Source organism: Camelus bactrianus, chromosome 16, assembly GCF_048773025.1.
Source record: "Camelus bactrianus isolate YW-2024 breed Bactrian camel chromosome 16, ASM4877302v1, whole genome shotgun sequence".
NCBI lineage: Eukaryota > Metazoa > Chordata > Mammalia > Artiodactyla > Camelidae > Camelus > Camelus bactrianus.
This window is the reverse complement of record NC_133554.1, coordinates 44,294,131-44,307,081: the sequence shown is the minus strand read 5'-3', so window position 1 is coordinate 44,307,081 and position 12,951 is coordinate 44,294,131. Positions and strand designations below refer to the sequence as shown.

Below are 12,951 nucleotides of genomic sequence, written 5' to 3'. Positions count from 1 at the left end.
AGGGCTGTCCTATCCTTTCCTTGTGAGGTAGGATTGTGGTAGATTTTAAAGAGCATGTTTAATAGTCATTGTAAATGACTAGAATTTTTAAAACACAGAACTGTATGAACTGAAACTTTTAAAGAGGGATTGAATGGGGGGAGGGTATAACTCAGTGGCATAGTGTATGCCTAGCATGCACGAAGTCCTGGGTTCAATCCCCAGTACTTACACTAAAGACAAATAAATAAAAACCTGATTACCTTTCCCCCCAAATAAAATAAATAAAAAAGTTTTTTTAATTAAAAAGAGATTGAATACCAAGGAGGGAGAGGTAGGCATTGGCGGGTGAGGAAAGAGAAAAGCAAATAGAACGTTTCTTGCAAGTTTATTTAGCATCCTCTGAGAAGTTTAAATAGTAATTGTGAAATCAGCAGCAGCCAGAAGGAGAGAAAGTAGCTTTGTTCCTTTAGTCTCATGTGATACACAAATTTCCCTAGCATGCCATGGCTTTTTTTTTTTTTTTAAACCTCTCTATGGAAGTTACTTTCTGCTGCCCAAAACAGTTTCTCAGGAAACAGTTACTACTTTTTTCCTGAACTAACTTGAAAAGCCAGCTATGATGGAGACTTGTGGTAAAATGATTAGTATGTAGTTTTTTCCTCTTCAGACAAATGTGGGGGTTTAAGATAGATTCTGATGCAGAAGTGTGAGCGGTGGGTTGTTTGTCCAGTTTTGGCGTAGACCCTGTTCTGCTATAGAAATCTTAAATATTCGGTGATAAACAAGGCAGTAGAATGTAAAGTGTCCCTGGCCCTTCCTCCCACTCTAGTCTTAGCAGTGTGATTCCTCCAAGGGAAATCTGTACTGGTTTCCAAAGGGACAGAAAAACTAAGCCTTATCTGCTCTGTGATGACAGTGGTATGTGGCAGTCTAAATCCCCTCTAAAGGCCGTGGTGTCTCCAGGCTCCCTGGCATGGAGTCTCTCTTGGTACAGGCAGATGACAGTGTTCAGCAGTGCCTCTTTCCCACCATTCCCTGATGCTGGCTTATGTGCAGGGGGTTCTGCAGCTTGCGATTCTTAAGTATGGACTTGTTGGCTTGGTCAGCTCCTGGGCCTGTGATGCTGACCTCTTTGAGTCTGAGTTACAGGCTCTACATGGGAAGTCAATGCTCTTTAATGATCCAGATAAAAGCTGATGACCTACATCATTCTGCCGTGGATTTGGTGGGAAGTTTAAGTATAGGGAGAAAGGCTATAAAACATTTTCTCAGGTTTCTTTTCAGCTGGAAACTAAATGAAAATGAATGTTAGTAACTGGAACTCTAATTTCTTATAATTTGGCCAACCTCCCCTCCAAAAATAAAAAAAAAAACCCATTCTAGCCGGAGGAAGGAAAAAAACAGATCCCGAGCAACCCTTCTCAGAAAGCTGTGCCTTTTTGCCATTCATATCCTGATGTTTAAGACTGGTGTTAACTGGTGTTAGAAGGATCATTCTCTTGCTCCTTTCTCTCCCAAAAGGTTCTGAATCAAACGGAGGATCACCGCCAGAGGGTTCTGCAGGCAGCTGCTAAGAACATCCGTGTCTGGTTCATCAAAGTGCGGAAGATGAAGGCTATCTACCACACTTTGAACCTGTGCAACATAGATGTGACCCAAAAGTGCCTGATTGCGGAGGTCTGGTGCCCTGTCACTGACCTTGACTCCATCCAGTTTGCACTCAGAAGGGGCACGGTGAGTCCCTTACAGCTAGCAGTGCAGCCTACAGCCAGGAAGAGAGGTTCCCATCAACAGTAACATTAATCAGTTAAATTTTTATGGCATTTTTAGTCTCAGAGTTCTTTAATACACTCATCTTGTACTCATCTGGCTTCCTGACAGTACATTTCGTATATTCTTATTTTCCAAATGTAGAAATTGCAGTTCAAAAAAAGATTGAGTGATTTAAGCACATATCCATGATCCTTCAGGGTAGCTCACAACGAGAACATCAATGTCCTGATCCACTGTCTCTGTCCATTAGACTAGTTCCATAGTATAACCCTCATGGTCCCATTTAGTAGTTAATTAGAGCTACAGCCCTGTTTAAGGCACTGATGTGGGGGCCGAGAGGTACAGATGTGTAAAAAATAGGCTCTCAAGTACCTTGATTTACTTGGAGAGGCTGATGTGCAAGCATACAAGACAGGCTGTGCTAAGAGTAATTTATGTGTGTGGAGGGAAGGTGCTAGCTTTTCCAACTAGGATCAGAAAAAGCTTTAAGAAGAAGGTGGCTTTTACTCAGGGCTTTGAAGAATGGGTAAGATGTTGGTTGGCAATGATGAGAAGAAAATAGCACAGACAAAGACAGAAGTACAGCGTTACCATGCATGGTTGGGCCTAAACAGGAATTGTCACAGGAGAGCTGAAAGAATGGGAGGTAAATAAACCTGGGTCAGGTGGACTGGAACCTAATTGTTTTTAATACCAAGTTAGGGGGTTTAAATTTTATCCCAGAGGGAATAGAGAGGCATTGGAAGTTTTTTAGCAGTGAAAAGACATGATCAAAACACTTTTAAAAGAGTAATCCATCGATAGTATCTGGATTGGATTGGGGAGTAGAGAGAATCTATAGGTGGGGGGGGGGGGGGCGCTCAGTGGGGAGGTTATTGTAAACAAAGTAGGTGATAATAACCCCAGCAGTAAGTCTGGGCAAGGAAAAGCAAACCAGGATGATTTGTGAAACATTCTAAAGGAAGTATCAGTAGGTACACTAGGTGTCTAGCAATGTGCAGGAGAAATACAAGGAGAAAAAATTTAAATGTTTCTGAGGCATCAGACCTGAGCAGCTGGTAGAATAATGGTTCCATTAATGGAAGTAAAAGCTCAGCAAGGAATCATATTAATAGGGGAAAGGTGGTGAGTTCAGCTTCAATCACATTGAGGGGTTGAACAGAAAGCCACATGGAAATGTCAAGCAGGTAATGGGATAGGTTCTCGAAAGAAAGGGCAAAATGAAAGAAATAGGATCTGTGAGGTTGGAAGGGATGAGATCTCCAAGAGAAAAATGAGGAAGCTAAGGGTAGCACCTCGGGGGCCCGGCAGTGGTACAGGCAGAGGAGGAGGAGACAGAAAGGGCACGGTTAGTGAGCAGAAGAGGAAGATCTCTAGTGTCAGGGTTTGCACATGAGAGAAAAGACCTTTGGATCTGGTGATGAGCCAGCACTTTGACTAAGAGTGCTCAGCTAGACTACAGGGAGTTAAGACTAGGTGGTGAAGGAGGAAAGTCAGAGAATAACTTTGCTTTCTCCATACCAGGAGGAGAGAACAGTGATACTTGGAGATAAGGATGTCTCCAGAGAAAGTGGCACCACATTTTTTTTGGCCACACATTTTAGAATTATTTTTTTTTCAAAGTTAGGATATTTTTCCTGAGACTTCATTTAAATCTCTTACTGTAAAATTTATAGCTAGTTCCAGTTTCCCCAAAGATTGGAAAGATTGAGATATAATTTACATGAAAGAAAACACACATACTTTCTGTGTACTGCTCGATTAGTTTTCATAAATACATATACCTGTATAGTCAGTTAGGCCAATGACCTACTTCTGATATATGTGCTTAATGTTTCCCAGGAACACAGTGGTTCCACCGTGCCCTCCATTTTGAACAGGATGCAGACAAACCAGACTCCCCCAACCTATAACAAAACCAACAAGTTTACTTGTGGCTTTCAGAACATAGTGGATGCTTACGGAATTGGAACTTACCGAGAGATAAATCCAGGTAAAAAAGCTTGAATCTTTTCCCTCTAGAGATTTTATTCTTTGTTATTTCTTTTAATGCCTCACTTTGTATGCAACTGAACAACAGTTGGCTTAAAACTAAAGATATTGTCAAGACCACAGCTCTTGTGTAATTCCTGTGCCTGTTTGGACGTAGGGAGTGAGATTTATCACTGGGTGGCACTCCTTTAAGAGATGGTTTTATAGGAATTGTGTAGAAATGAGCTCTGTAGATTAGAGTCCTCTGTTTGTCCCCATGGCTCTAAAGTACTGGGCTTTCTCTTGCATATCATTTGCTGGAGATGCTTCAAGCAAAGTTTTTTCCAAGATAATTGATATTTTAAAATAGCTTCCCTGTGACTTTATTCCTTTGATAACTATGTAAGTTTAAAAAGCTAAAGCGCCAAACAGTCTTAGAAACAATGAACAGTACAAATGTATAAATTTAACAAAATACATGCAAAATATTGTGTATATGTATTTATGTGCAATACATTGTATATATGCAAATTGTAACAGTTCTACCTAATAAAACTGAAAAATGAAAAAAATTTTCCTGTTCCAGATTAGACAGAGAAAATAATAGCAATTTTGACAATTTTAGGCACAAGGCAGTTTTCTCTTCTGTTTGAAGAGTAAATTATTAAATTAAGAGTCTGAGAATCGTAGGGGAGGGTATAGCTCAAGTGGTAGAGCACATGCTTAGCACGCATGAGGTCCTGCATTCAATTCCCAGTATGTCCTCTAAAAATAAATAAACCTAGTTACCACCTGCCCTCCCCAAATAAAACCTTAAAAAAAAAAAAGAGTCTGAGAGTCCATTTTCAGTGGGAGCCTTCTGCGGAACCTGCCCTACTCCAGGGTCTGGGCTTTCTCCCACTTCATTCAGCTGGTTGCTGCACAAGAGAGGAAAGCTGGCCTGCCCCAGGATCAATAAACCAAAGGTTAGGAAAAAGGACTAGAAGAACAAACCACAGTGTTGCCAAGTCTAGGACAGAACTTTCTGGCAGTAGCTTGGATGCCTTCAGAGCTGCTTTGTGAGGCTGTGCAGATCCTACCATGGAAGTTATTTTCTGGGAGTCCCTCTGACCGACAGCTTGGGAGTAAGTCACCTTACTTTGAACTTAAGAGTATGAAGAGAAATGTGGTATGTTGGGAGTTGTTGCTGTTTTCTGTACTTTGCTTTTTTCCTTCTTTGGTTTCTTTGTTAGCTCCATATACCATCATCACTTTCCCCTTCCTATTTGCTGTGATGTTTGGGGACTTTGGCCATGGCATTTTGATGACCCTTTTTGCTGTGTGGATGGTGTTAAGGGAGAGCCGGATCCTCTCTCAGAAGAATGAGAATGAGGTAATGTTTTCTCTTTCTTTCTTTCTTTTTTTTTTTTTTTGATAAAAACTCAGAAACATAAGATAATTTTATTATTTTCTTGACATAGCTCTAGTATTTTTCTCCTATAATCTTTGGCTGCATACTATCATTGTCTCTTCATATGGCAACAAATTTATAATAATTTTCTACAGTCAGAAGGATAATTCAGTCTGTCCTCTAGCATGATTGATGGAAGTTATTTTTACTTATTGCTTATTGAGATATAGTTGATTTATAATATATTATAAATATATTTATATTTTATATTTATATATATCTCAGGTGTACAACATAGTGATTCAAAAATTTTATAGATTACACCCATTTATAGTTAATTAGAAAATATTGGCTGTATTTTGTGTGCTACACAATATATCCTTGAAATTATTTATGTATAGTAGTTTGTCCTTTTTAATCCCCTATCCCTATCTTGTCCCTCCCACCTTCCCTCTCCCCACCAGTAACCACCAGTTAATTGGAAGATGAGGTAATATTTAAATTACATCTGGGTTGGACTGAAACTTTATAATTTCTCAAGCATTCATTATGAGAGTCATGATCTAGAAGTCTTTTATCCATGAATGTATACAGATGTTATAGAGAGTATTTAGAGAATAGAGAAGTTATGTTCATTTTAACACTAAATAGGCCACATGCTGTGACAGCAAATTTCTTGTTATCATTGTATTTTGGTCTGTACTCCAAGCCCTCTGATCCAGAATAGGGTAAAGTAGTGTGAGAGGAATTCTCTAGTATATTCTAAATAGCATTGTCACAAAATGAGCTGCAGTGAGCAGTACATTTCATTGACTTCTTCCTTCTGACTCCCAGATGTTTAGCACTGTGTTCAGCGGCCGGTACATTATTCTGTTGATGGGTGTGTTCTCCATCTACACTGGTCTCATCTACAATGACTGCTTTTCCAAGTCTCTTAATATCTTCGGGTCTTCTTGGAGTGTACGGCCGATGTTCACTATATATAATTGGACGTAAGTTGCAAAGAAGCTAAAAGTCAAAATTTATTCCTTTCATGGTCCTCAGCTCTGATTTTCCAGACAAGTGGTAAACTAACACTTCTTTGGAAAGTGATGCACACTGTCTCTGTTCCAAAAGAATATGGTGTCTCCTCTTGTGTATGCTCCAGCCTGGGAATTGCATTGTGATTTGTTCAGCAGTATCATGGAACTGAAACTGTAAATTAGGCACGTTGATTCTTTTTATATGTGTATATTGTATATATTGTATGTGTGTTTAATTTTTCTTTTTCTTATCACTAATACCTTCTCACTCTGATGCTAGTCCCTCCTCTTTTACTGAGGAGACGAGATAGCTGTGGTAGTTTCTTTTGGGATCAGTTTCTTGATCCCAGTAGTTTTCCTCTCTTGATAAAAAAAATTAATGCACTTTTCTCCTAACCTGGTAGGGAGGACACACTTCGGGGGAACCCTGTCCTCCAGCTGAACCCAGCTGTTGATGGAGTTTTTGGTGGACCATATCCTTTTGGCATCGATCCAGTAAGAGCACTTCTGTCCTATATGTCTAATACCAAAATTTTTAACTGTAACCGAAAGTAAGAGAATTTAAATGAAGATAAATAGTTATTTGGGTTTTAGTTAACATATTTTTGGAAAACCTCTGTGTGTCTGTCCAGAGTACTTCAAACCCACAAGAAACCCAAATGCCTTGGGGAGCCAAGTAATTTTTTCTGCACTACTTATTTTAGAGGTGGCTAATAATATTGACTCTGGGAAGACTGGTTTTCAGGACTCCTTCCCAGTTTATTTCTGTTTAACATAGTTTGGTTTTTATTTTTAGCAAATTTTTAAAAATTGAAGTACAGTCAGTTTATAATGTGTCAATTTCTGGCGCACAGCATAATGTTTCAGTCATACATACACATACATATATTCATTTTCATTTTTTAGCAGATGTTTTAACAAAGCAAAAATAGCTCTTTTCTATGGATTTTATTCTGTTTTATCTTATTTATTTTTATTGAATTATTGTTGATTTACAATATTGTGTTAATTTCTGGTGTACAGTCTGGTTATTCAGTTATATATTTATATAATATATATATTATTTTTCATGGATTTTAGATTTCCATTCTTTACATATTCACAAAAGCTTATCCCAAAATTTGATTTTTTTTCAAGTACTTAGGCAAATAAAGTATGATCAAATCTTTTGTGTACTTAAAAAGGGGAGGTGGGGGGAATTTAAGTCTAAGTGTTAGACTGTAAGGATCACATAATTCCAGAGGAAAAGCAGATCATTATGGACCAGAAAGGTTAAGGTGTCATATTTTTTTTAAAAAAAGGGGTTTGGGGCAGAGATTAATCTGGCCTTCAAAAAATATTTCAGATTGTTGTAGGCAAGGAAAAGTATGTGCAAAAGAATGGAGGTTGGGAGATACAAAGTTATTATAATTAAAATAGAAGCAGTGTTACTGAAATGCTTCTTATGGGACAAGCACTGTACTGAGCCCTCAGCATATCTGATTTATCCCCAAACAATTCTATCAGGCAGGTATTACACGGATAAAGAAACTAAGGCTTGGAGAGATTTAATAACATTTCACATATGCATTTAACAAATGTTTACTGAATCCCTGTTGTCTGCAAGGCATAGTGCCTGCTGAGGGAGATACATTATTCTGAGACATAGCTCCTGTCCACAAGTAGCTTGGAGTCGAGCAATAATATTACCTCACATTTATATAGTGTTCTGTAGTTACAGAGTTTTTGTTTGTTTGTTTGTTTGTTTTTGCAAACATCGCATTTGATGCTTACAAGGTAGATACTGAGTTTAAAGTGCCTGTGGGACACTCAGGTATAAATGTCCATCAGGAAGTTGGAGTCGTAGAACTTCAGGCGACACTGGGGCTGCAGAGAGAACCAGCCACAAGTTTTCAGATTAGAAGTCACCAAGGAAGAGCCTTTCATGAAGAGGCCAGTTCAGAAAAGAAGATGCTGTGCTGGATGGTGGAAGATCTGTTTCATAGGGTATAGAGTTTGCACCTTATCGTAGAGAGATGACAGTCGAGGTTCTGAGAGGTTTAGGCACAGGAATATGACTGTATCGGCGTCATGAGCTAGGAAACAGAATCTGACGGCCAAGTGGAGGCAGAATTGTCAGGAAAATTTTACAGGCATCCAGGCCTTAGGTGACAAAGCTTAAGGCAATTAATATCTAAAAATAGAACAGCAGCACCACAGAGTTTCTATTAGCAAAACACAGATTGTGAGAGTGTCTGCAAGATAAACGTCCCAATTTCTCCAGTAGATAATTTGTAAGGAATAAAGAAGAAGAGCTAGAGGGAAATCAGAGACTTACAAGCTGTATCAGCATTCACAGTGTATATAGACCTTATCTGGACCCTGCTTTGACTAAATGAATTATAAAAAAAAAAAGGATATTATCAAGAAAATGTAATATTGGCTATTTCATGATATTAAAGAATCATTAATATTCTGGGATGCGACAACAGTATTGTGGTGAATTTTTAAAAATGAGTTCTTACCTTTTAGGGACCCATACTGAAATATTTACAGGTAAAATGATATCTAGACTTTGCTTCAAAACAGTGTGGAGACGGGGAGTGTGTTGGGGGGTATGATGTTGAAATAAGATGAACGGGAGTCATTGTCGAAGCTGGGCCACAGGTTCATGGGATTTTGTTATACTATTCTCTCTGCTTATGTGTATGTTTAGGATTTTCCATAACTTAAAAAAAAAAGGAGTCTTTAGACTATTTTTCCATTTGAGAACTCTTTCTAATGCCTTTTTGTTTTCTTGGATTGTGACAGATTTGGAACATTGCTACCAATAAACTGACCTTCCTCAACTCCTTTAAGATGAAGATGTCTGTTATCCTTGGTATCATCCACATGCTGTTTGGAGTCAGCCTGAGCCTTTTCAACCATACGTGAGTTGCTCTGTTTGTCATATAAGAATGCACATAGTTTATTTAGACAGCACTTTTGCCTAAAGAAATCATAACATCTTTGGGGAGGGATTAATAACTCAGAACACTGTTCTGTATTAAAGAAGTACATTTATAAAAATCTCATTTCTTTAAATGAAGCTTACTTAATATTAGTCCCTCAACAATGTACAGTTGTACTAAAGATCTCTGAAAAAACCTTGTGCGATTTTCATCAAAATGAGACTTACGTTCTTTTTCCCTTGATGTGTAACTCACATAAAATTATGAACTGTGGTCTCAGAATATACTAGATTTTCCCATCTCTTTCTTATGGGAGATTTGGGTTGGGGGGCGGTTGTGATACTAGAGCTGTCCAAGGTCCAAAAGCTTGGAAGTCATAGTTAATCCTGCTTATCTTTGTTGCCTCCATGGCTTCTGGCTGTTGCTTCTTAAAATGATAAACACAGGACCAAGGGAGTTTTAGGTACAAAATCTTGTAAGCACTCCACTTGGTATAGAGGTGACCCTGGGTATGTTCATCTTTGACACTTTTCTCTCTTACTTTTTAGCTATTTCAAGAAGCCCCTGAATATCTACTTTGGATTCATTCCGGAAGTAATCTTCATGACCTCTTTGTTTGGCTACTTGGTTATCCTTATTTTTTACAAGTGGACGGCCTATGATGCTTACACATCTGAGAAAGCACCAAGCCTTCTGATCCATTTCATAAACATGTTCCTGTTTTCCTACGGGGACTCTGGTAACTCGATGCTGTATTCTGGACAGGTGCGTCAAACCAGAAGTGGACTGTCATAGGTGGTTATTCTAGGTCAGGAAGCCAGATATTTTTGTGACTCTGAAAAAGCCTTTTAAAAAAAAATCCCTTTCTATAGTGTTTGGTTTTCAGTCCATGCATCCTGATCTAAGTTCAGCCCATCCTCCTTTTTTGGAGGATGTAACTTCTGTATCCAGAAAGGGTAGAATTTATAACTCTCATCATGTAGACAATCCTGGACTTTGCCACAACATATACTAATTATTTTGAGAAACTAGATTTGTTATTTATGCATAGATCAGCAAGACAACACTCTTTTAGGGAAATTTATGCTAGAGTTGGAAACTGCGTATTCAATTAATGTGATGTGCCTTGGCCTTCTTACTTTGCAGAAAGGAATTCAGTGTTTCCTGGTAGTGGTGGCACTACTGTGTGTACCTTGGATGCTACTGTTTAAACCACTCGTCCTTCGCCGTCAGTATTTGAGGAGGAAGCATTTGGTGGGTGTATTTCTGTTGCTGAAAGTCACTAGATTTCTTTTTTAAGATCAAGACACTTCCTCATTGGGTATAATGAGTTGTACATAAGTCTGTATTCTCTTAAAATGCATTTGTGTTATATCCCAGCATGAGCACCGGACCTGCATTAAAAACAAAACAAAACCAAAGAACGAAAACAAACATGTAATTGCTGCCCAGACATCCAGACTCAGCTTTGAGTAGCCCAGGAGAACAAGTCATAAGTTTTTACCTTTCCCAGTCATGCTGTGCTCAGCAAAATCTGGGTCTGGACCTGTCTGGATGCAGCATCAGCCAAAGCAAGGCTGCAGGCGCTGCAGACGAACCCACTCATGTGGTTGGCCTGGACAACCACAGGGCTGATGCTGAGACATTTTCTTTTAAGAAAAGATCTTAATACTTTCACCAACCAAAACATCCGGGAAAAAAGTTTTGGCACATTGACTTTTTATGTTTTTAAAAAGCAGCATGCATACTTGTGTTTACACACACACACACACACACACACACACACACACACACACACTTGAGTTGCCAGATGTCCGTTTCTGGCTATGCAATAATGCTTACTTACTACATTGCCTGGAAAAACCTGAAAGATCTTGTTGCATGACTCTCATACGGCTGTTAGATTGTTACTTCTATTGGAGAGCAGCTGAGTTACAAGACCCTCCTTCTCCCTTTTCTGACCATCTTCATCCTTCCATGCCCTCCATTCGTCTCCCCTTTCACTCCCTCCCTCTTTTGTGTCATTCTCCCTTCCTCTTTTCTTCTGTTCAGTATCAGGAAGGGCTACCTGTGGAGGCCCCAGTCAGCCCAACCCCGAGCCAACAGGGACTAGAGGCAGCAGTGGCTGCAACAGTGAGTGAATTGAAACCAACAAACCATCATTTTGTTGAAAGAGGTGGCAAACAGTGCAGCAGAATTCTTTTTAACTATCCTAAGAGCGTGGGATGTGTGTGCTCTTGAGAAGTGTCCTTGTTACTCACTGAGATGATGGCAGAAAAGATTTCCACCTCTTAGGAATAGATTCTGATGGCATCTTGACCATTGGTCTGCTAAGTTTCTCTTCAGTATATAAGCACAGTCATGTCCATGGAAGCAAGGTGGTGGTCATACCCTCTCCAGGTCCATCATTTCACTCCAAGAGGGCAGCTCTTGGACTCATCCACTTTTGTGTCTGTGTTCTGTGACCATGTATTGAATGATTTTTAAAGCATGGAGCGATAACATCTCTGTGATTCTTGAATTGATTTCCCCACACTTTACAGTTCTGCTTCAGAGTGATGCTTGGACATTTGGTTCATTTCAGTTGTGACGTACTCTCTTTCCACTGGGAGCTTGTACATGTTGACTTTTTCGTGAGAGACTCAGAAGCCTCATGTCTTCAGCTGTTTCACTGAGACCTTCACTCTGCTGTGTGTCTCGTGTGTACTCCGCATCTGGTGTCATAGCCAAAGTCATCTTCTGTTTTGATCTTTCCTTCTTCCAGTACTAACTCATGATTCAGTAACAGCACTTTGAATGTTAAGCATTTCAGTATTTGTCCCAAAACGTCTCTTAACCAAAATCTTATAATGTGCTGAGAATCAGATTAGCCTAGTCTATTCTAGGTAATGAATCTGTAAGATTTCTAAAATCTCACCAGTAGTGATGACTCCTGTACTGCTGTGTTCTAGTAGCATCCTACTCCTTTAAATAAATGAATATTTAAATAAATAAATATTTAGATGGATGACCATTTCCTTCATTAGGTGTTTCTGATCATTTTAACTTAGAAAACTGCTATTCTGAACTAGTCTAAAAGGGCTGATATTTTGGATCAGAAGATATTTTAATGTTGCTGCTTAAAATTATCTTCAAGTGGAGACTTAACTCTCTCCTTTCCTTTGAGAAATTAAAAAAACAAAAAACCTTAAAGCACAGACTGTCCATTCATTGGCATTCTTTCCACGTGCCCTTCTTTCTACCAGGCTTAGTTTATTTAAGATGCACTTCTTTAAAAAAAAAAAAAAAAAAAAAAAGCCCTTCTGATGCATCAGTCTTGATACTTTTAAATCTGGCATCCTCTTCTGTGATACTGTCCAAATTAAAAGTCCCCAGTCTGGAAACCTATACATTCGAGTCTTCTTAGCCCACTGTTTCTTTAGCCAAACATCTGTTTCTGGAGAGCAGCTTTAAGGTATCAGGGTGATCATTCTGCAAGGGTCCTGGATTCTTGACCCCAGGGGCTAAGGATGTGATTCCCGATATGTTTCTGTCCTGTTCTCAGTCCTCTTGGTTGTCTGTAGGCAGTGTACCACAGTTTAATTTTTTTTTCTTTTTTATGCTGATGTGTGTGTCTCATCCTCCTTCCTGTAACTCACATTCCCTCTGTTCTGAAGGGACACTTACCAGTGTCTGGCTGGGAGGTTTAACCTGTCTGCCCCTCACTTCATCTGCTGGTTGGGGAAAACTTCTGAAATGGCTTTCTGCTTTAGGCCTTAAAGCCCTCCTTTACCCTATGACCCACCCCAGGGTACTCTGGGGTCCTCTCCTGTCTCGTGTTGTACAGAAAGTGATGCAGAAAGTGCACCTTTGTTACACTTTCAGGCTACCTTTTGAGGGTTGT

At 39.3% G+C, this 12,951-nt stretch overlaps 1 protein-coding gene across 10 annotated transcripts in view; it reads left to right on the top strand.

The window, feature by feature from the left end:
- Positions 1-12,951, top strand: part of ATP6V0A1 (ATPase H+ transporting V0 subunit a1) — a 76,342-nt gene that overhangs the window by 47,496 nt on the left and 15,895 nt on the right. For 9 of the 10 annotated variants that reach the window (XM_074343370.1, XM_074343377.1, XM_074343373.1 and 6 more), the window contains exons 10-17: positions 1,504-1,716; positions 3,598-3,748; positions 4,959-5,098; positions 5,951-6,108; positions 6,543-6,633; positions 8,929-9,047; positions 9,617-9,833; positions 10,215-10,322. In XM_074343370.1, the coding sequence (XP_074199471.1) occupies positions 1,504-1,716; positions 3,598-3,748; positions 4,959-5,098; positions 5,951-6,108; positions 6,543-6,633; positions 8,929-9,047; positions 9,617-9,833; positions 10,215-10,322 (1,197 nt within the window). Of the gene's footprint in view, positions 1-1,503; positions 1,717-3,597; positions 3,749-4,958; positions 5,099-5,950; positions 6,109-6,542; positions 6,634-8,928; positions 9,048-9,616; positions 9,834-10,214; positions 10,323-11,126; positions 11,202-12,951 lie in introns of all 10 variants that reach the window. The other variant, XM_074343378.1, reaches the window with a different exon arrangement.